The sequence below is a fragment of the Chelmon rostratus genome, chromosome 21 (genome assembly GCF_017976325.1).
Source record: "Chelmon rostratus isolate fCheRos1 chromosome 21, fCheRos1.pri, whole genome shotgun sequence".
Taxonomy (NCBI): domain Eukaryota; kingdom Metazoa; phylum Chordata; class Actinopteri; order Chaetodontiformes; family Chaetodontidae; genus Chelmon; species Chelmon rostratus.
This window is the reverse complement of record NC_055678.1, coordinates 17502242-17521187: the sequence shown is the minus strand read 5'-3', so window position 1 is coordinate 17521187 and position 18946 is coordinate 17502242. Positions and strand designations below refer to the sequence as shown.

Here is an 18946-nt window from a genome sequence, read left to right as displayed (position 1 = left end):
TTACCTCCAGGGTACCAAACATGGCAGAACCAAAGAAATGCAAGGCAGAAGGCTCAAGGCAGCATCACTGCTCCCACTGAGTGCAATTTAGCCGTTCCCACTTTAGCTGAGTTGAAAATATATTCCACAGTATCCGTGTGTTAATAAGCATGCATGCACAGAACCAGTATGCAGCTACACGTGCGACAAATATTAATAATGCCGCATCAGTTCTGTTACTACTCCACTTTTGCCCACCACTTTCTTATATGCATGTTTCTTGTCAACATGCAGAGTACACATCGCTGTGCACAGCGCACACACTGTGCAAAATCAGCTCATCTCAACTGATGCAGATTCGATTGCTCTTGGATCAAAGTGACATCTGTGAGGAGTGGCATCGGATCAGCAGCTGGATGGTCAGCACCTCGACCAATTTAAATACCCAGCGCAGCTGATACTCACCAGAAAAACTGACTTAAATTACATGCACTCCTGTTATTAAGTCCAGTTCAGTCTGTTAATTTTGACAACTGTTTCTAACGGACATTAACAGGTGTGTTAATAGGCCTAATAACTTCAATAACAAGCTTGAAATGTACCCATCCCATATCCCCCGTTATTGTTCTTTCTCTGTACTGTGGGGGATCACCATCACTCAGAAGAAATCTGACGCTGCTGTTCTAAGAATGAGCTGCCAACCCTTTATCTGAATAAATCAATAAAACTCAATTTATGGAAAGCTATGATGAAGGCAGTTTTTCTGTAATCATATTCAACGATATTGCATATTTGATCATCTTTGAATTGTTTTTTAATACAGTAAAAGTGAGGCTATATAACTCACCTCTAGAAAATGGCCCGGCCCCTCCTATTTTTCTGTATGTGGCCCTCAGTGAAAAAAGTTTGGACACCCCTGCTCCAATGAAAACATGTTTTGGTTGCATTATGGGAAATGTAGGATGCTTGGTTTTTGGAGCTTAACCTGTGGACGGGCTAGCGTTAGGGTTAGGGGGTATATTCATTAATTGGTCTCTCTTGGATGCCCCAGCTTTGTACAAGCACAATACTGAATCAGTGGAGTGATTAACAATGAAATAATTAAATTCTTGACAGTAACCTTCATAATTGTTTGACAGACCTCATGACAATGTTTTTGAATGCTGAATAAAGAACACGTTCATTTTCTTAAAATATTATCTTACAGGTTGAAGGTGTGAATCATGTTTAAATAAAAAAAATGATTCTGTTGCCGACGGTGCTGGTACTTGTGTTGTTTTTAATAAAAGGGTTTTGTGATTTTTTTTTAGGACATAAACATCTAAATTTCCCATATAAGTAATTAATAATACTTGGCTTGAGGGAGACTACCAGAAAAACCTAAGGAGACCACGTGATCGTTAGCAGGACCGCTATCTTTCTCACTACTCATCAAATAGTTTTTTGTCTCAACGGTACCCTAACTATTCTGGCGTCAGAATTACTTCAGTCGATCACGGGATTTCGTTAATTTAGTCCTTGGTGCCATTATCCGTCCACCCAGTAACCACAACATACCGGCTACGGCAAGCGAAGAGGGTCCGGTTTGTGTAAAGCTTTCCGGTCTGCCGCTGTCGACACTACTTAGCTCGAGCGCTGCTGCGGAGCATCGACAATGTCGGAGCAGGAGTCTCTGAGGTGCTCCAGTGCCAGAAACCGTGGAGGCGTACAGAGGGTCGAAGGAAAACTGCGAGCCAGCGTAGAAAAGGGGGATTACTATGAAGCACATCAGATGTACAGGACTTTATTTTTTAGGTAAGACTTCGTTTCGTGCTCGTAGGTGCAGTTGTAATTGTCATTTGGCTTTGGGGCCTGCCTGTTCCAGATCATTCGACTGTCAACCTTGCTCATATGCCCAGCCGTTTATGATTGGGTGAATTTTACTGTGCACCCACCCACTCACGTCGGTCCTTTTGTTTGTGTGGACAGCTGTGATGTCGATCTTCAATAGTCACAAAATGGGACTGCTAACTAGGGCTAGTTAGCCAGCGACGTGTTTAGCAACACAACTGCTAATAGCCGAAGCGGAGTTAGCTGGACTCCAATGCAAGACAGCTAAATAGTCTATATCAATGCGTCCTTGTAAAAGGTGCGTCACGTGTACATTAATAGAATATAACGGCTAATAGCTTTGTTGACCGCTGTCATTTCCTGAACGTGTGTTGAACCTGCCCAACTGTTGTTAGCATTTAGCTAGATAGCTCGCATACTGCCCCGGCGCAGACTGAACTATGTTGGCTAGACATGTTTGTACCTACTACCTAGTATATATTTATCTAGTTTTGATTTACAGTGGATTATGTTTACATTGCAATAAGTCAAATTTGCAAAATCCAGGATAAGTCTAGTCGGAATTAGTTAGGGTTAAGTTATCTGGTGTCTATTTCATGAAGGAACATTCACACACTTGGTGGTGTACATGGATACCTGCTCCCAGACAATATGGAAAACTGGATGCTGTTTGGCGTAATGAACAGATTTGTTATGCTGCTCAATTGGTTGGCTGTCTGCCTCGAGCATAGTTTATAAAGAATGTGATTTGTTCTGCATCCTGTACAGTCAACGCCAAACCTTCCCAATCTGTCAAAATGAGTTTGATACTCACCTCCTCCTTCGTCATTGCCTTGCTCTATCTCATGACTAACAGTCATGATTGCAATATTAACTCCTTCTCAGAATCTGAAAACCACTGCAGCTGTGCTGTGGTCTCCGCCAATCTTATTATACTCATTACAATATTAACACTGATACTCTGTTTTGTAACTCAGGCAAAAGCATGCACTGCATGTACCTTATCTTGCAGCCTCATATGGGGCATGGTGTTGAGTGATGCAAACAAAACTTGTGTCTATCCCGATAAGCAGATAGTATCATCTCGTGTAATGCTGCTGACACTCCTGTCTTCCATCAGGTACATGTCACAGGCTAAACATGCTGAGGCCAGGGAGCTGATGTACAATGGGGCTCTACTCTTCTTCAGCTATAACCAGGTACATGCTGCTCTAGATCCCTGTTTTGTTGGTTTGTTTTAGTGTTAAGTGATCATGGGAGCACCCCAAATAGGGGAATTATAATGTGATTTTTCATAGTAGCTGGCTGCAGCTACTGCAGCAGTGCGCAGAAAGCTAATGTTGACATAATAGCTGTAATGATTAATTGATTAGTTGACAAAGAAATTATTTAAAATGACTATTTTGATAATCGACTTATCAGTTTGAGCAGTTTAAGAAAGGAAAAAAGGCTAAATATCTGATTCCAGCTTCCAGATGATTTTGCTGTTTCTTTATTCCTCTGTGACAGTAAACTGACCATCATAAGGTTGTGGACAAAACAAGACATTTGATGACATCATCTTGGGCTTTGGGAAACACTGAGCATGAACACGATTTCCCCCATTTTCCAAACTACTAATGGATTAATTGGCAGATAATCAACAATAAAAATAATAGTTACTTGCAGCCTTAGTTTTCATATTACTAGTCAGGCTGCATGTAATCTTTGTATTGAGAGTTGTTACACTAATGCTGCACATGTGAATGAATTGTAATTTTTATAATCATAATCTTTATTGTGCATGAAAGATCAACCAGAAGTCAATTAGATGGCAGTTTGCCATTTGGGTGATGAATTCATGGTAAATAGATTGATTAACCGTCTTCTCCCAGCACCCAACGTGCTTGTGCAAAATATTCAGTTCTTAAATATATAGATATAAAATATGGAATTACAAAATAAAAATACAGTTGATTTTGTTTACATCTCCAGCAAAACAGTGCAGCAGACCTGTCCATGCTGGTACTGGAGGTGTTGGAGAAATCTGAGACAAAAGTTGAAGATGAAATATTAGGTGAGTGGCAGCTTCCAGCCTTTAAAAGACACCAGATCATCTACAAGACTTCCTTTGCTAAACTTTGCATTTTGTAATAAGGTATTTAAGAGTGTGCAGTTGTGGAGTATTTTGTGCTTTTATATCCTCAGTCTTTTTATCACATGAAAGAAAAAGTGTCATTAACAGCAACTGTGTTGGAAATTTGTCTTTGTATTGTTACTATGCCAATGTTACAGATGCCACAGTACCTTTCCCAGCAAGATTTACACGTTACAAGTATGCAAATGAGGAGCACTGAAAGTTTCAACTTTTTGATAACTACCAGTCTTTTAATGCAGTGAGGCACATTTGACAGCTGGCACACCCAGATCGCAGTATGTGATGAATTGGGATTAAATATGTAGTCAGTACAGATCCACCAGTGATTGGCCATGATACTGTAGTATAGTCTAGTCTGTAAAAACAACAACAATTGTTGTCACATTCAGAGAACTCCACCTTTCAAGAGGAAAGTACAGTAGGACATTTCAGATAAGAAGGGACATTCACTGTGTGTACATGTGTGTGTGTGTGTGTGTGTGTGTGTGCACGTGTGTGCATGTATGGAGCAGAAAACTTGGCTAAGCTGTTCAGCATGATGGACCAGAACTCCCCAGAGAGAGTAGCGTTTGTGTCCAGAGCCTTGAAATGGTCCACAGGAGGATCTGGCAAGTTGGGTCACCCAAAACTACACCAGCTGCTGGCTGTCACCTTGTGGAAAGGTAATCAATTAACCATTTGGTTTATAACGTGTAGAGGATAATAACGAATGAATAACGAAGCTTTAAATAGCACGTTTTCCGTATGTTCTTGGTAACTCAGTGAAAGTATTTGAGTCTGTCAACATATCTTTCACACCCATAATCATAAACGTGCTGCCATAAAGCCTAACAAATCTAACTAAAGGGTAACACACAATGGAGGCATATAATGTACATCAAAGGACCCATGGCTGTTGTTTTCATTGTAGACTCAGACACCAACAGCATCATTATGTTTGTCAAACCATCAGCTCCCTAGATTGACACATCCCAGCTCCTGTGCTGCCAGACTAATTCTTCCATCTGTAGGGCATAACCAGTGTGTAGTATGAGTGTGTGTTGCCCTTAAGATTCTTAATATGGAAGCTGCTGTGCATGAAGTCAATTGAAAATCCAAAATGTTTTGCGTGTCCAGAGCAAAACTACAGTGAGTCTCGTTACCACTTCCTGCATTCGTCTGACGGGGAGGGCTGTGCGCAGATGCTGGTGGAGTATTCGGCGTCACGAGGCTTCCGCAGCGAGGTCGACATGTTTGTGGCGCAGGCCGTCCTACAGTAAGTGAAGTGTCACTCCCACCCTTTTAACCGCCAGTATTAGTTTTTGATATCTTCACAACGTAAAAGCTGAAATCACCGTCCATGTTGAGTTAAACAGAGAAACTGGAAAACCCTCAAGCTGACAGCAAGTAACAGCCTGACTTCTAACCTGGAAATGAGTGCAGCAGTCGTCTGTAATGTTCAGTAGATGTAATCTGCAGGTTAATTAGATTTAAGGTGTAGTATTCAGAATCTGTATGTGCAGTGGAGAAAGTGGTATTGATGCATCCTAGCCTGCAGTCATATCCACTTTCTGTCTGTCAGCAGCTTCTTTAAAAAGTCTCTGACCTCTCTCTCTCTGTCTGTCTCTCTCTTCCTCCCCCTCTGTATTTCTGTCCGTCCATCCTCTGAACCTCCACCCTCCAGGTTCCTCTGCTTAAAGAACAAAAACAGCGCTTCCGTGGTGTTCAGCACATACACAGAGAAACACCCGTCCATAGAGAAGGGCCCTCCCTTTGTCCAGCCTCTACTAAACTTTATCTGGTTTCTGCTGCTGGCAGTGGATGGGTGAGGGAAATATCTATTGAACACTCAAAACGTATTCATAGATATATTTATTGATTTTAATATGTATTGAATTTATTCCGACCTCTTTGTCAGACTCTGTCAGGGGCATGAGCATATAATACGCTCATTAAGCTGCCGTTAGATGACTTCTTACTGATTTTTCCTCATATTTTACAGCAGTAAATTTGTTAAAAATCATTAAATTGTTTGTGTTTGGAAAACAGATTGATGATGATGATGATGATAATAATAATGTACAGTATTTGAAACTCTTCCTCTGTTTGTTCTTCAGGGGTAAATTAACAGTTTTCACAGTGTTATGTGAGCAATATCAACCTTCCCTTAAGAGGGACCCCATGTATAATGAGGTGAGTTAAAAAAACTGCTCAGTGCACTGTTGTTTCTTCCCATGGATCGCGTATTAAATGACCTTCAGTAATGTGACTGCAGCTGCAACACACCATGTGCTCCATATGTTTTAAACTTGCATAATTTCACTGTAACGTTGAAGGTAATCAAAACATGATGGTGTATTTTCACAAACGTGTCTCTCCATCCTCCTCTTCCTCTTCCTCTGCACATCATCTTGGCTCCTCAGTATCTCGACAGAATAGGACAGCTTTTCTTTGGAGTTCCACCCAAACAGTCCCCATCATACGGTGGACTGCTAGGTGAGTGGACCAAGTTCATTTGAGCAGATGTTGATGATCTACACCATAAGTTTTATATGAAGTTTTGTGCGTTTTCCCTGTATCAGCTGATAAAACTCAACCTTACATCACTCTTTTCTCTGAATCATACGTTTCATCCCTCAGATTTTAGAGATTCATTTTGCCATGTGGAATTTGTCACATAAATTCATAGACCTGTATTGTCTCAGGCTTTATGTAATGAGGGTTTATTATAGACATTAAAGAATTAGTTTGACAGTTTGGGCAATACACTCATTCACTGTCTTGCTGAGAGTTAAATGGAAGAAGGAGCTAGTTGTGGAGCTAAACATTGATTGGGTGCGGTGACTTCCTCTGGTCTTGTTGTCAGGTCGCGACCAATGGAGGGGCAAGTTTGTTGTGTTGTTATGAGCTTTAGAGGTGCTGGTAGGCTGGACAGAGCCAGGCTAGCTGCTTCACCCTGTTTCCAGTCTTTATGCTAAGCTAAGATAACTACCTGCTGGCTCTGATAATGAGAGCGCTATCAATCTTCTTAACTATTCTTGATAAGAAATTGAATGAGCGCATTTTTCCCAAAATATCAAACTATCCCTTTAAAATGCTACGTCTAATATTTAACCTTTTGAAAGCGAGAGTAATGCTGTGTACACCACCGCAGCACTGTATGCATGGAATGACGACTATGCTGCATCCTGCAGGAAACCTGCTCAACAGCCTGATGGGCTCGGGCGAGGAGGATGACGGGGCAGAAGAAGCCCAGGAGGACAGCAGCCCCATAGAGCTGGACTGAGCCGGCCCCAGGACAAAGAGAACAAACGAACACAACAACAAAAAAAAAGAGGAAGACCACGCCGCCTCCCTCCTTCACCTCCACAACGAGGGTGGGGCGAGGCGCCGGACTGTGTTTTCAGAGGCGTGCTGTTTCGAACCCCCCCCCCCTTCCCTACTCATCCAGTCTAAAATCAGAGCAAGTATCAGGCCGCCAAAACACCCCTCTCAGCACTGCTGGGACTGACTGCGCCAAACTGCAAACTCTTCCCGTGTTGAATTATTCTACGATTATGTTATTTTAATCATTATTTTTGTTAGTTTGGGACTGTTGCTCTCTGTTCAGGGTGTTTGATTTTTAAACATAACAAACTGCTCCCTCCCTGTGAAAACCCTCTCCCAAGGCGTGGGATTGGTCGGGGTCTCAGTGGAGAGGATACCATCACAAGTGAAACCTCTCTTCATAATGTTGATTACGTCATTCTAAGAGGGTTTAGTGAAGTCACTACAACTATCCAGCTGTTTGCTCGATCATAGCTGTGGTGTTGCTGTTGTTGGCATTTCTGAACAACGTTCTCCGTTAAAAGTTTCTTCTTTCAATAGTAAAAGAGATTGTACTCGTTGTCAGGGCCACCTTTCATCATCTTTTTCTGAATCGTCTGTCTGTTAGCTATATGGACAAAATGTCAACAGCGCTCCGTGTTAAGTTATTATCAGAGGTCGTCTTTTACCTTCTATCAACCAAACGAACCCTTTCTGGCCAGCGGCTGCTCTGCACGTCAGCGGCGGCTCTCGTTTCTTTTCAAGTGAACTCCTGCAAACATACAGCTGTCTGTATACAAATGGCTCCATTGTTTTTTTTTGTTTTTTTTTTTACTGTGCACTTGCTGAACTGCTGCTGAGCTTGTTTGCATCTCTGGAAGAAATTATGTGAAGACACCCAATTTTAGCATTTTTTTTTGTTACAGTTGCCAAATCAAAAAAAAAATGAGGCATTCAAAGCACTTAGAGTTTGTGTGTTGCTGAGTGTTGGCTCTGGCTGTCTACACGTTGCTGTGAAAAATAAAAGCGGTGTGTTGGAGTGAATCTTGCTCTACGTATTACAAAATGCTAATATCTAAACCAGCTTGTTACCTGAGTGCTTCTGGCTTTGTCTTTTGTCCCATTCTTTTTATATCTGTCAGAACAGTTCCTCCGTGAGGTGGCTCAGTAGTCCAGCATCAGTTCAGCCAGTGCACAATGAGAAGGGCGATCCATACAATAGCTGCTGTTTTATCAGTGTTAACTGCACGGGCCCGCTCGTTCCTCCGAAGAGCTCTTTCTTTTCTCTCATCGTTCAACCCTCAGCTTCTTTTTGTCCTCGTAGTGACAGACTATCAGTCCAGGTCATGACAGTCAGCTGTTAAAGGATTGAAAAAAAATGTGCTCAGATCTTTAAAAAGGGGCCAAATCACCCCAGGAAGTCAAATTCAATTTACTAGGGAAGTCCTGAGGTCGTCCAAAGTGCACTAATCTTTATTTAATTCTACGTGATTATCTGTGTGGGACTCACAGAACACCAACATGGCCAATAAATAAGAAACGATTAAATAACTTACTGACTTTTAGGTTCCTCAGCAGCACTCATTTCCCCAAGAGATCAACCAGTTAAACGATGCCACAGAACATGCTCTACGAGTCATCACACAGGTTTTATTAGTCAGTGTTTTGGGAGAAATATTTCAGTAATCAGGCAGTGAGAAAAAGAGGTGTGTGACCAATTTCCTGTCTGTGTCCAGTCCAGCTGCTGACATTTGTTTTTGATCATTATTTTCCTCTGAGGACTCAAGGGGAGTGTTTGCCTTTTCGATTGATTCACTAATTGAGTAAATAAACTACAACTGAGAAGAGTTTGAGAATGTCTTGAAACAAATATTGTCCTGTTCACTTTTTTATTTTAGTTTATGAAAAAGAGTTGGTGCAAAAAAAAAAACAATCATGTAGGATAGAAAAAAAGGGGATGAGATAGTTAACAAGCAATTAGTGTCAATGAGAACAGCAGTTTGAAAACAGATTCATACTCATGATCTGCATTTAAATACAAAGCAGGATGAATGTTTATTTCTACAGATGCTTGAAGAGGACATGTTGAAACACTTACTGAACCATACTACATATGAACTGTAAGCATGACGCTAGATTATGTTGCAATACAGGGAACACTTGTGAAAATTCACTCGTATGTTTTTTTTATTTTGTGTGTGTGTTTAAGCTGAAGGGAAACACTGCAGGTAACAACACCAGATATGCTCGTTGGCTTGTGTGTCCTCTCTTTCTAGTAAAGCGAGCGACCTGCGACCAGGCGGAACAGCAGAAGACATGCAGGGAAATGTCACTTTTCTTCCTCCGCAGGCTGAACCGTCTGGTGAATCAGTGAAGGGTTTGAGATTACTTTGTTCAAGACACTGGACAGGAGCAATGGATTTTCTTTAAGGTTTCATTGTCCTGTAATCGTGTAATTAGTTGCTGTTTTCAGGCTTGAAAATGGCAAGAACAATAAATTCTGGCACAAGAACAACTTTCTGTAACTTAAGTCTACAAAAACGAATATTCAGCGCCAAAATGTAAAATTAAGCATCCAAAGTGCTTTTTAATCCATTCACACTCCTTTAAGTGACCTCTCACAAATACATTAAGGCTTTTTGTTCTTCCTCTTGGTGCTTCTTAGAATCTTTTATTTACATTTTACAAACGTGGTTGAGGTTGACGTTCAGGTGCGGGACTGCAGTGCCAGCCTCTGGACCGTGTCCGTCAGGTGAGTCATGTCCGGCTGCTGGGCCTGGTGTTTGATGTACTCCAGGGTCCGAACCTGGACGAGAGACACGAGACGGGGAGTCACAGCCGCGTTCACGCCAAGTATGCTCACTGCTGTTTGTGAAAGTCTTGAAATAAATGCAACTAATCTGAACTGAGTGCAGCATACATCTGGATAATTAGTGGTAGAGTGCGTGAACTCACTGAGACTCGAGTCTCGCAGTAGCCGTGTTTGTGGCTGAGGTTCCACAGGTTGACGGCCAGCTGGCTCAGCTTGTTGTTCCGCAGGTCACCGTGAGCCAGCAGGGAACTGAACAGGGAAAAGGCCAGAGCGCCTTGACGCCGTGTGCTCTGCTGCAGAGGGGACGAGAAGAACATGTTCATGCAGTGCTGCTCGCGACTGGAAAACAGTGATTTCACAAAAAAAACCCCCAAAACTCTGCAGTCTTGCTGGTAGCAGAGTCGGTTCTGCCTCACCTCGTCCCGACCGAGCGCCTTCAGGTGGTCCAGGATCTGTCCGATCAGAGTCTCACACAGCTTGTTGATCTCTGATAGGAACTTGGGGTCTCCTCCATAAAGTGTCTCGTTGGAGTCCACTGGGAGCAGGAATGGAGGGAAAAGATTAGTTGGACAAATGCTTTTGATGAACTGTGCTCACATGAAATCCCTCTCTGAAGAACTACAGCTTACAAAGAGATGAAAAGTAAAGCCTCTTGTCACGCAACACTTATAATAACTGGGATAATCCATAAAAGAGGATCAGGGAGTTCTATTAAATGAAATTTGGGAAAATCCTGGAGCTCTGGTTCAAGAAAGAGGAGAGGGCTCGGAGAAAAGCAACATTAATTTAGTCTGTAGAAAAGAAAATAAAATGAAGAGGAGCAGTGATTTGGATTTCAGGGTAGCAGAGAAGTTTTTAGGACACTGTGTGTGTGTGTGTGTGTGTGTACCTTTAGGGATGGAGTAGAGGTAGGTTTCCTGGCTCATGGCGGCCAGCAGGGGCAGTGCGCTGATGTAGACCCGCACCTTGGCGTCGCTGTTGTCCTCCCAGGTGTAATCCTGGACCATGTTGAGCAGACCGCGGACCAGGTAGAGCACGCCGTGCTCTGGATGGTCCTGCAAACACATTCCCACACACGTTTTTGGTAATTATTTTAGGGAGGTTAGGCTGTCGGTTTGATGCCTTCGACTCCTAACTAGGCTGACTAGACAGAGGAACGAGGAGGCGCTAAATGCTTCTGCTTTGGATGATTTTTCCACATCTTTCTGTTCTGAAAGCCTGAGGAAAGGAGCTGGGTTGCGTTACCGGGACAACCAGCAACGTAGCCAGGAAGTTGTTGGTGAAGTCCAGCAGGAAGCTCTCAGAAGAGCGAAGTTTCCCCTCAACGCTGATGGAGCGAGGAACCTCCGGAATAATACTGACCGCTGCCTTCAGGAAAGCATCCGCTGGAGGTGTGGAAAGAAGGACAGAGGGAGGAAGCAAGGAGAAAGTAAGGGGAGAAGAGAAGAAAATGAAAGAGGAAAAAACATTTGGAAATGGCAGAAGAAAGGAAAGAAGTAGGAAGGAAGGACAGATGCAAGCGAAGAAGAGAGGAAAGGAGGGAGGTAACAGAAGCAGAATGTCAGGAAGTACTGAAACAAAACATCAGCTCCAGTTTTTAACTAAAACCCAGAATGTGACCTGAATTTTTACTCCTGGTTTAAAACCTGAAAGGAGGCAGCTGCTCACCCTGAGAGAGACACTGGTTCGCCAGCGCAACCTGACCAGAGAGCAAGTAGAGGCTGAGACGACTGAAGATGCTGCTGAGAGACGGGATGGTGATGAAACTGAAGGCAGCGCACGCCTGGAGGACAGGGAAACAGAACAGTCCTTGAATTGGCAGCAGCTCATATTTTTTCCCCCCTGTGTCTCCCTTCCTGTAAGCATGTACGGCGGCCTGCGGGGATCAGTCCTTGACTCACCCTGACGAAGGCTGCTGTTTTTCTGGAGTGACTCCCTCTCATCACCCTACTGGTCTCCATGGCCAGCTGGTTCACCGTCTGGAAAAAAACACAAGGCAAACACTGAGAATGGTGTGTGTGTGTGTGTGCATGAACATCACACAGACTAAACAATACCGATGTATACTGACGTGTATGAGCTGCACCAGCACGGGCTCCAGGTTACAGAAGGTGGCTCTGGCCTCCACACAGAAACTCAACTGCTGCTCGAAGTCACGACCAAAAGACACCTGAACGCAGACACACAGAATACATGAGTGCAAGCAGAGAGAAAATAGACCTTCTTTTACTCAGTGGCTGTATTGTAATACATTTACTTATATGACATTTGATGTTGTGTCTTAAGATTCTGGGATTGTGTCGTTCCGGTTGGTCACAGTGGTCAAATAAAGACAGGAAGTGAACTGTTCTTAAAAATCATAATGTTTTCCAAGCATTTAAAGCTCAAAAGAAACTTGAATCAGAGGAAAAAAGTTTCATTATGGGAGATTGTGTAAACCAGAAATAAGGTACGTAAAATAATAATATGAGGAGACAAGTTGAGCTTTAAAGGAGCAGGAGGAGGTTCTCACACTGAAAATTCTAACACTGAACACTGACACTGTAGTTAATTTTAGCCAGTCACGCACACACACCATCCTGCTGCTGGAAACACTCAATTGAACACCAAATGTGTATTAATCCGCAACTGAAAATAGTCCCCAGCAACAAGAAAAGATTGAGAAATGGACTGATGACTAGTTGCTTTTGGCTGTTTCGTGGGATTTGCTGACCACAAGAAAATCAACGTCTGAGGAGTCCCACCATGCGGATGAAGCCGATGATCAGCAGAGCCGAAGATCTTTTCTCATCGTCCAGGGTGAGCGCGCTGCAGTACAGAGAGCACACAGGTGACTGACTGAAGGATGTCGCCGGGCAGATCAGGAGAGCAGCTGACAGATGAAACATTCGTCCTGATTTACAGTTTACATTAAAGGAACTGGAACTACTACAATTAAATAAGGACAACAAAAGACAACTATGAAAGTAATTTATAGATACGCTTATAACACAAATACACACAAACAATCATCCTACTTGACAGAGTCGTGCATGGTCTTGCAGATGTGCAGCATGGCGTTGAGGATGACGGGGTCTCTGGTGGGCTCCACCTGGTGTCTGCAGAAGGCAAACAGATGGAGGCACACATTTGTGGGAAGATGCCACTTTTTTTTCGTCACAAAGCAAAATAAATGTCATTTATTCATCAAGTTCTTACTTGATGAAGACCTCCATGATGGATCTGCAGACCTCCACCCTCACACTGTCCTTCTGGAACATGTCCAGGAACGGCAGGAAACGCTCCTGGGAAACAGAGACATTGGGGATCAGTGTGGAAGCGTGGCAGCATAAAACTCGCCTAACACCGATGATTTCAGGCCTCCAGAGTGCAAAGGTTTAGAACTGGTGGTTGCTCACCATGGAGAAGAGGACGGAGAAGTCGTGGAAGTAGTTGAGGATCTTCCTGATCACTGACTGCAGCTGGATACAGAACAGAACAAAGTTAGAGTCGGTGCAGAGCAGACGGCAGGAGCTTGAGACAGCTCGAGCTGCTAACCTGTGGATAAGCGTCCTCAAACGCCCGGTCGGGGGTCATGTGTTTGATGACGTCGGCCAGAACGGTGTTGACCTCACGTTTCTGCGGGCGCGGGACAAAAGAAAGGAAGGAGAAACTTTAAGTTCCACTTTCTAAAATGTATCACCACTCCCCCTCGTCTCTGCTGTGCTGTACTCACTGTGAAGTGGCGGCAGGTGAACTCCACCCAGATCTCTGCGCAGTTGATGTAATCCTAAAAACCACAGACGATCACGTATGACATCATCATAACCTGAATGTTTTCCTGAGAAAGTCGCACCTGTGTGACAGCAGCATTGTTCTCACAGTACCTGAGGGCTGCGGACTTTGGTGACCACCTTCCAGGCTTCATTGAGGATCGTCAGCCTCTCGGACTCTGGAGGGTCGGCACAAGCCAGGCTGCGACCCAGAGACCCGAACAACAGGTGCTGGAGAGGAGATGCCAATCAAGCTTCTTTTTTAAACATTTACATCCATTTGGATCACCTCATCACAGCTGTTCATGTCCTCTGACCTTCGGGAAGCCGGCCTCGTCGCAGTCTTTGATCATACCGATGAAGTCGGTGGCTCTGGCTGCAACAAACTCTGGCCTGAAAGCCCTCATGACTGAATTCAGCAGCAAAGCACTGTGGGAAACAGGAACATGGTGGATCATCGACATTCCCTGTTTTTCACATCCATCAGACACCACTGGAACACTGCGTAAAGGCTCTGTAAAAGTACGTTTCTGAACATTTTGTTTTATTTGTCGACTGTGTTTTATGCTGCAAAAACTTTTTTTGTTTGACTCGCGACCCCCTAAAAACAAAGCAACACTACAAATTGTCTGAGTTAGTTGAAGATACTTAATGTGGAATTCAGAAAAAAAGCATTAGAGTATTAGATTCAAGCCTGAAAAACAGTTTTGTGTGGCAGAAATCTGTTTTTTCCTGCCGTCTTTCCTGTTAATCACCTTGCGGACCCATTTCCATTTATTCAAGAATTGGTGTTTTTTTAAAGCACTCACTTGTTCCCCAACTTCTTGCATCTCTCCATCATCTCCGTTAGCAGAGGCTGAAAATGGAAACACAAACAAGTTTTGAGCGAGTGCGACTTTTGCACTGAAACTATTGGACGCTGACCTCTTTCAGCTGGAATATCTCTGGTATATTTCCAGCGGAGAGCGCTCTGAGAACAACATGAGTGGCTGCGTGCCTCTGGAGCTCTGTAGGCGATGCACTGCAGGATCCAGTTGATGGCGGGTGAATAAAGCGTCAGGTACTCGGGCACCTCCACCCTCTGCAGGACCAGCTGGTTCTGGACGCTCTCCCCGCTGATCTGCCGGAAGGTGCCGAGCAGGTCGAAGAAGTTGCGGTTCAGGCTGTCTTTCAGGTGGGGGGCGACTTCCATGCCCACCTGGAGGGAGGGAGCGCTTTTATCAGAATAATGGCAAGAACTGAGGGATTCTCTGGATACATACGTGCAATTGGGAAACATCAAAATGTGACAATAAAATTTAAATGTTACGCTATAACATACTGCATAAACAAAGGAAAGTTTGCAAAGAAAAACAGGAAACAAGGGAACTGAGGGAAGCATTTGTCGAGACAGAAATAGACAGCGGAAATGAGCCAGCAGATTAGAAGATGGACAGAAACAGGAGGCAGTAGAGAAAGACGTCCAGAAACACAGGATGAAAGGACTCACCCTGCAGAGGTAAGCTCTGGTGTACGCTGCCACAAGGGGGTCTCCGATCCCTCTGATCATGGCTGTCAACCGAGGGAGCGTCTCCTGAATACCGCTGTGGAGGGTGAAAGTGGTGGCGCGACTTAATTTACTACACAGAACTAATGGGGTATTAGTGTGCAAAGGCTGACTGACACAGCCCACGCGGTAAACTCAGGGTTAAAAACTTACGCTTTGTTCAGGAAGCGGTTACACTTGAGAATGGCAGCCTCAACATATCTGTCCACAGAGGTCAAAGAGTCAAATTTGTGCAAGAGGTAAAGAGTGTGTTTTTGACGCACAGGGATGTTAAGGACAGCCTCAAACACCCGTGTCATTTGAAAACCGGGTCCAGCTCAGTCCTGATAAGAGTAAATCAAGCTATTCCAAGACAGTCTGTTTGTTCCTTTAAATGTAAAACTAATGCTCACACGTGGCAAATATAAGAATCAGCAGATAGAGTCAAGAGAAAGAGGGATCAAAAGGCAGTAAAGGATACAATCTGGGCAGAAGCTCTCTGATGGAGGCGATCTTGAAGAACCAGTTGAGGCACGTCTCCTTAGCCGTGTCATTCACATCTTCCACTGTGAACGAGTCTGTGGAGGGAGGGAACCAAGCACACACACAATAAATAATGTGAAAAAAAAGTCTAAATGCTATAACCTTGAGTGTACTGACAGATTCAAATGAACTATGACTGGATACGACCATCACATCCATACCTGGCAGGGGTCTTGGGTCTGAACACATGGTCCAGATTCTATCGTACACCAGCCGGCCTACAAACAGAGTGAGACTAGAGTCAGAAAACCTGCACTGTGTTTTCCTGAACTGAGAGGGACAAAGCTTCTCTACGCACCGAAGGTATCGAGGATATCGGTGATGAGTACAAACTTGCTGGGGTAGAACTGGATCACCGAGGTGTCGGACAGAAGCTTAGAGCACTGGAACGCACATCACAGATCAGTGCGAATGATGTCACACACCAAACCTTTTGGGGTGCTGAGTGTTCTCAACTGCTGGATTACCTGGATGACGATCTTCAGGGCTTTGACCTTCTGGTCAGAGGCCCAGGCCTCCTTCAGGGACTGGTTCAGCTCCTCGATGCGGTTGGCGTAATCCTGCTGGGACAGGTTCAGCAGCTCTCTCTGGGAACCCTGCACACACATACACAAGCATGTAGGTCCAAAATACATCCATGCTCTCATATGGATCCACTCTGCTTAGCTGAAGTGCTGTTTACTAACAATAAAAATCTATTTTGTTGATGAATTTTGCATCTTATTTAAACACAAGTGAAGGCTGTGGAAGTACTTAAAATGCATGTACAGAGTATTTGATGACCATTTCATCCACACTCGACCCGTTCAGCTGCACAGGAGCACGCACACAGTACAGACAGATGCAAGCCTGCTATTATGTGAGCTTATAGACAAAAACATACCTCCTCCAGATCATCCAGTTCCTCCAGGCGGGTACGAACTTTCTCGGAAACAGCTGATCCTGGACTTGGAGCTTTTCCTACAGCGACAACAGGAGTGACTTGAAGCAGTACCGACTGATTATTTTTGCCACTTTGGGCAGCACAAGTGTCTATAAACACAACGTCGATGTATTATTGCCTTATAAAGTTCATAAGGCTAACGTTAGCAAAATGCTGCCTAGCTACACCCGACCAGTCTAATATTTACTCTGTTTTCAGCTCTGACTTGGCCTCCACCAGAAATGGCAGCAATGCTGATGAGAGCTGTGAGAGTCAATCAAAACAAAGCCGCTGGCAGTGAAACCCAAACAATGATGAGAGACGCTGAAAAAGCTCCACAGAACCGAGTGATTATTCTCTGTAGGCTGTCACTATGAGCAACCCCCTTTGACGCAGTCGCTTCATCCACTCTTAATATGAATATATTGATTATTGCAGCTGTAATTGTTTTCCCAATGGAACTGATTTAGCCTCAAATGATCATGCAAGCCTTGTATTAACAGGTTGGTGTTGTTAAGTGAAGTATTAAATTGTTTGGATGAATACAAACACAGGTCTTACCTTTATCAGAACCCATGAAAAGATTCTGTGAAGACAAAGAAATTGGCATTATGATAGGCTGATTAAACACACTCTTTTAGTTTATAGTAACAGAACAACTTGGTCCTTGCTGTTACGATGAAGACGACTCACAATAGAGAGTTTTTCTGTGGTGGTGAACCTGGCCAGGATCTCGCCTCGTTTGGACGACCAGTGCTCAAAGTCTGGTCCTACTGCCTCCTCCTCCTTCTCCCTCTTCTTCCTCCCCAGGTCCTGAAAGCACAACATCTCTTCTTAGAAAACAAGTTAGCATCTTCTGTCCACTTCTTTTGTATGTTTTTTAATCATGGCAGAAAAGCTCCTGGAACAGCATTTGTCAAAGTATTTTCTGGTCTGTCTGCAGGGTGAACGGACCCCCGTGGAGGCGCTGTGTGACATGGCGGGAGCCTCGCTGGCTGAGGCGGCAGCAAACATGGAGAGGGGGTCGGTCCCGTCCAGCATGGAGCTGAGCGGGTCGGCGGGTGCCGAGGAGGAGGAGGAGGAAGACGAGGAGGTGCTGCCTTTACGGGCCCCACGGCGGGTCTTTGTATCTGTCACCTGGGTGGAGAGGAGAGAGGGAGGTCAGAGCTGTTAAAGAGGCCCCCCCCCCAGCCACCTCAAAGGCTGACATTGAGCCTGTGATGGAGTAACTGATCCAGATGTTGTGACATGCATGTGTGCAGAGCAGACAGAGGCGTCTGTGAGGACACTAAACGGGAGGCGGTCAGTGATAACGGCAGATAGTCTACCATGATGGGTTTGAGGGGATGGTAGTCTCCAAACTCAACCGGCGCCGCCTCAGGACGACATCTCTGCAGCTCTGCCTCATAGTTGCGCCAACGGGAACGCCTTGTTACACAGCAGACAGACAGGAGAGGAGACCAGGTTCAGCTGTTTCTGCTCACATCCTCCCAGTCACACACAGGGACATGACACTGTTGCTGCTAACACACTGCTTGTTTTTAAGACATATCTGAAGTGCCTCTGTCTTTCAGAAAGCACATCTGGGATCTTGCCTTAAACGTCAGCTCAAAACAGAGATATCAATGATTAATACTCTGAACAATGAACTACCAAAATACCCGAAGTATCTTTATGGACTGTGGAGCAACTGCGAATGCCAACAATTGGTCGTACCTGTCATATGTTAATATCAAGGCGCCTGCATCATTCGCAGGACAAATTCAGAGTTTGTATGTACATTTAAATTTAAACCTGAGAGTGAGAGTGCTACAAAACCTGTGTAATAACTCTGACAAGTTCTCATAGGCTTTTAGCAAACCACAGCCATTTCATAAGCATGATAACGCCTCGTAGTGTTATGTTGCAAACCTTCAAAAAGAATTGCTGTTTCATTTAGGAGGGTAAATTATTAAATGAGGTCGCGATACACGCCTTTTCATTGCACGTTCCTCCTCAAAGTTCGCCTACCATGAATGTATACACGATTCAACCGATTTATGTTGATGATACGGAGTGTTTTTAATGAGAAATCATCGTCTTACCACTGCACCGCAGCCATTTTTCTACCGTCATGTGACACCTCAGTACTTCCTGGTTATGCCAAGTTTTGAGAAAGCGC

General features: G+C 44.2%; 2 protein-coding genes across 3 annotated transcripts; one reads left to right on the top strand and one right to left on the bottom strand.

Moving 5' to 3' along the window:
* The first annotated feature begins 1616 nt into the window (after positions 1–1616).
* Positions 1617–9483, top strand: get4 (guided entry of tail-anchored proteins factor 4). The gene is made up of 9 exons (XM_041962416.1): positions 1617–1773; positions 2930–3008; positions 3784–3865; positions 4459–4608; positions 5063–5201; positions 5610–5750; positions 6043–6118; positions 6349–6421; positions 7120–9483. Exons 1-9 carry the CDS (start codon positions 1634–1636, stop codon positions 7209–7211), a joined length of 972 nt encoding a protein of 323 aa, XP_041818350.1. The 5' UTR covers positions 1617–1633; the 3' UTR covers positions 7212–9483.
* Positions 9128–18893, bottom strand: vps35l (VPS35 endosomal protein sorting factor like). 2 transcript variants are annotated; one of them, XM_041962414.1, is made up of 30 exons: positions 18870–18893; positions 18114–18213; positions 17740–17922; positions 17479–17598; positions 17347–17371; positions 16747–16823; positions 16331–16459; positions 16162–16246; positions 16025–16081; positions 15802–15898; positions 15495–15542; positions 15285–15378; positions 14793–14993; positions 14605–14651; positions 14113–14224; positions 13910–14026; positions 13759–13812; positions 13581–13661; positions 13442–13504; positions 13242–13327; positions 13061–13141; positions 12788–12851; positions 12115–12213; positions 11945–12022; positions 11712–11826; positions 11289–11428; positions 10933–11098; positions 10460–10578; positions 10187–10336; positions 9128–10037 (listed from the first exon to the last, which is right to left on the bottom strand). In XM_041962414.1, the coding sequence occupies exons 1-30, from the start codon at positions 18884–18886 to the stop codon at positions 9939–9941; spliced, it is 2904 nt and encodes a 967-aa protein (XP_041818348.1). In that variant the 5' UTR covers positions 18887–18893; the 3' UTR covers positions 9128–9938. The 2 variants fall into 2 exon arrangements, with proteins under 2 accessions (XP_041818348.1, XP_041818349.1); XM_041962415.1 differs by having other exon boundaries at positions 13242–13324.
* Positions 18894–18946: the final 53 nt, after the last annotated feature.

Excerpts from the sequence above, each read along its gene's own strand:
- get4 (XM_041962416.1), top strand. The coding sequence starts at position 1,634 with ATGTCGGAGCAGGAGTCTCTGAGGTGCTCCAGTGCCAGAAACCGTGGA. Across the intron at positions 5,202-5,609 it reads GTGGCGCAGGCCGTCCTACA|GTTCCTCTGCTTAAAGAACA; the intron begins GTAAGTGAAGTG and ends TCCACCCTCCAG. Across the intron at positions 5,751-6,042 it reads CTGCTGCTGGCAGTGGATGG|GGGTAAATTAACAGTTTTCA; the intron begins GTGAGGGAAATA and ends TTTGTTCTTCAG.
- vps35l (XM_041962414.1), bottom strand. Across the intron at positions 13,813-13,909 it reads CCAAAGTCCGCAGCCCTCAG|GATTACATCAACTGCGCAGA; the intron begins GTACTGTGAGAA and ends TGTGGTTTTTAG. Across the intron at positions 12,023-12,114 it reads TGCTGGTGCAGCTCATACAC|ACGGTGAACCAGCTGGCCAT; the intron begins GTCAGTATACAT and ends GTTTTTTTCCAG.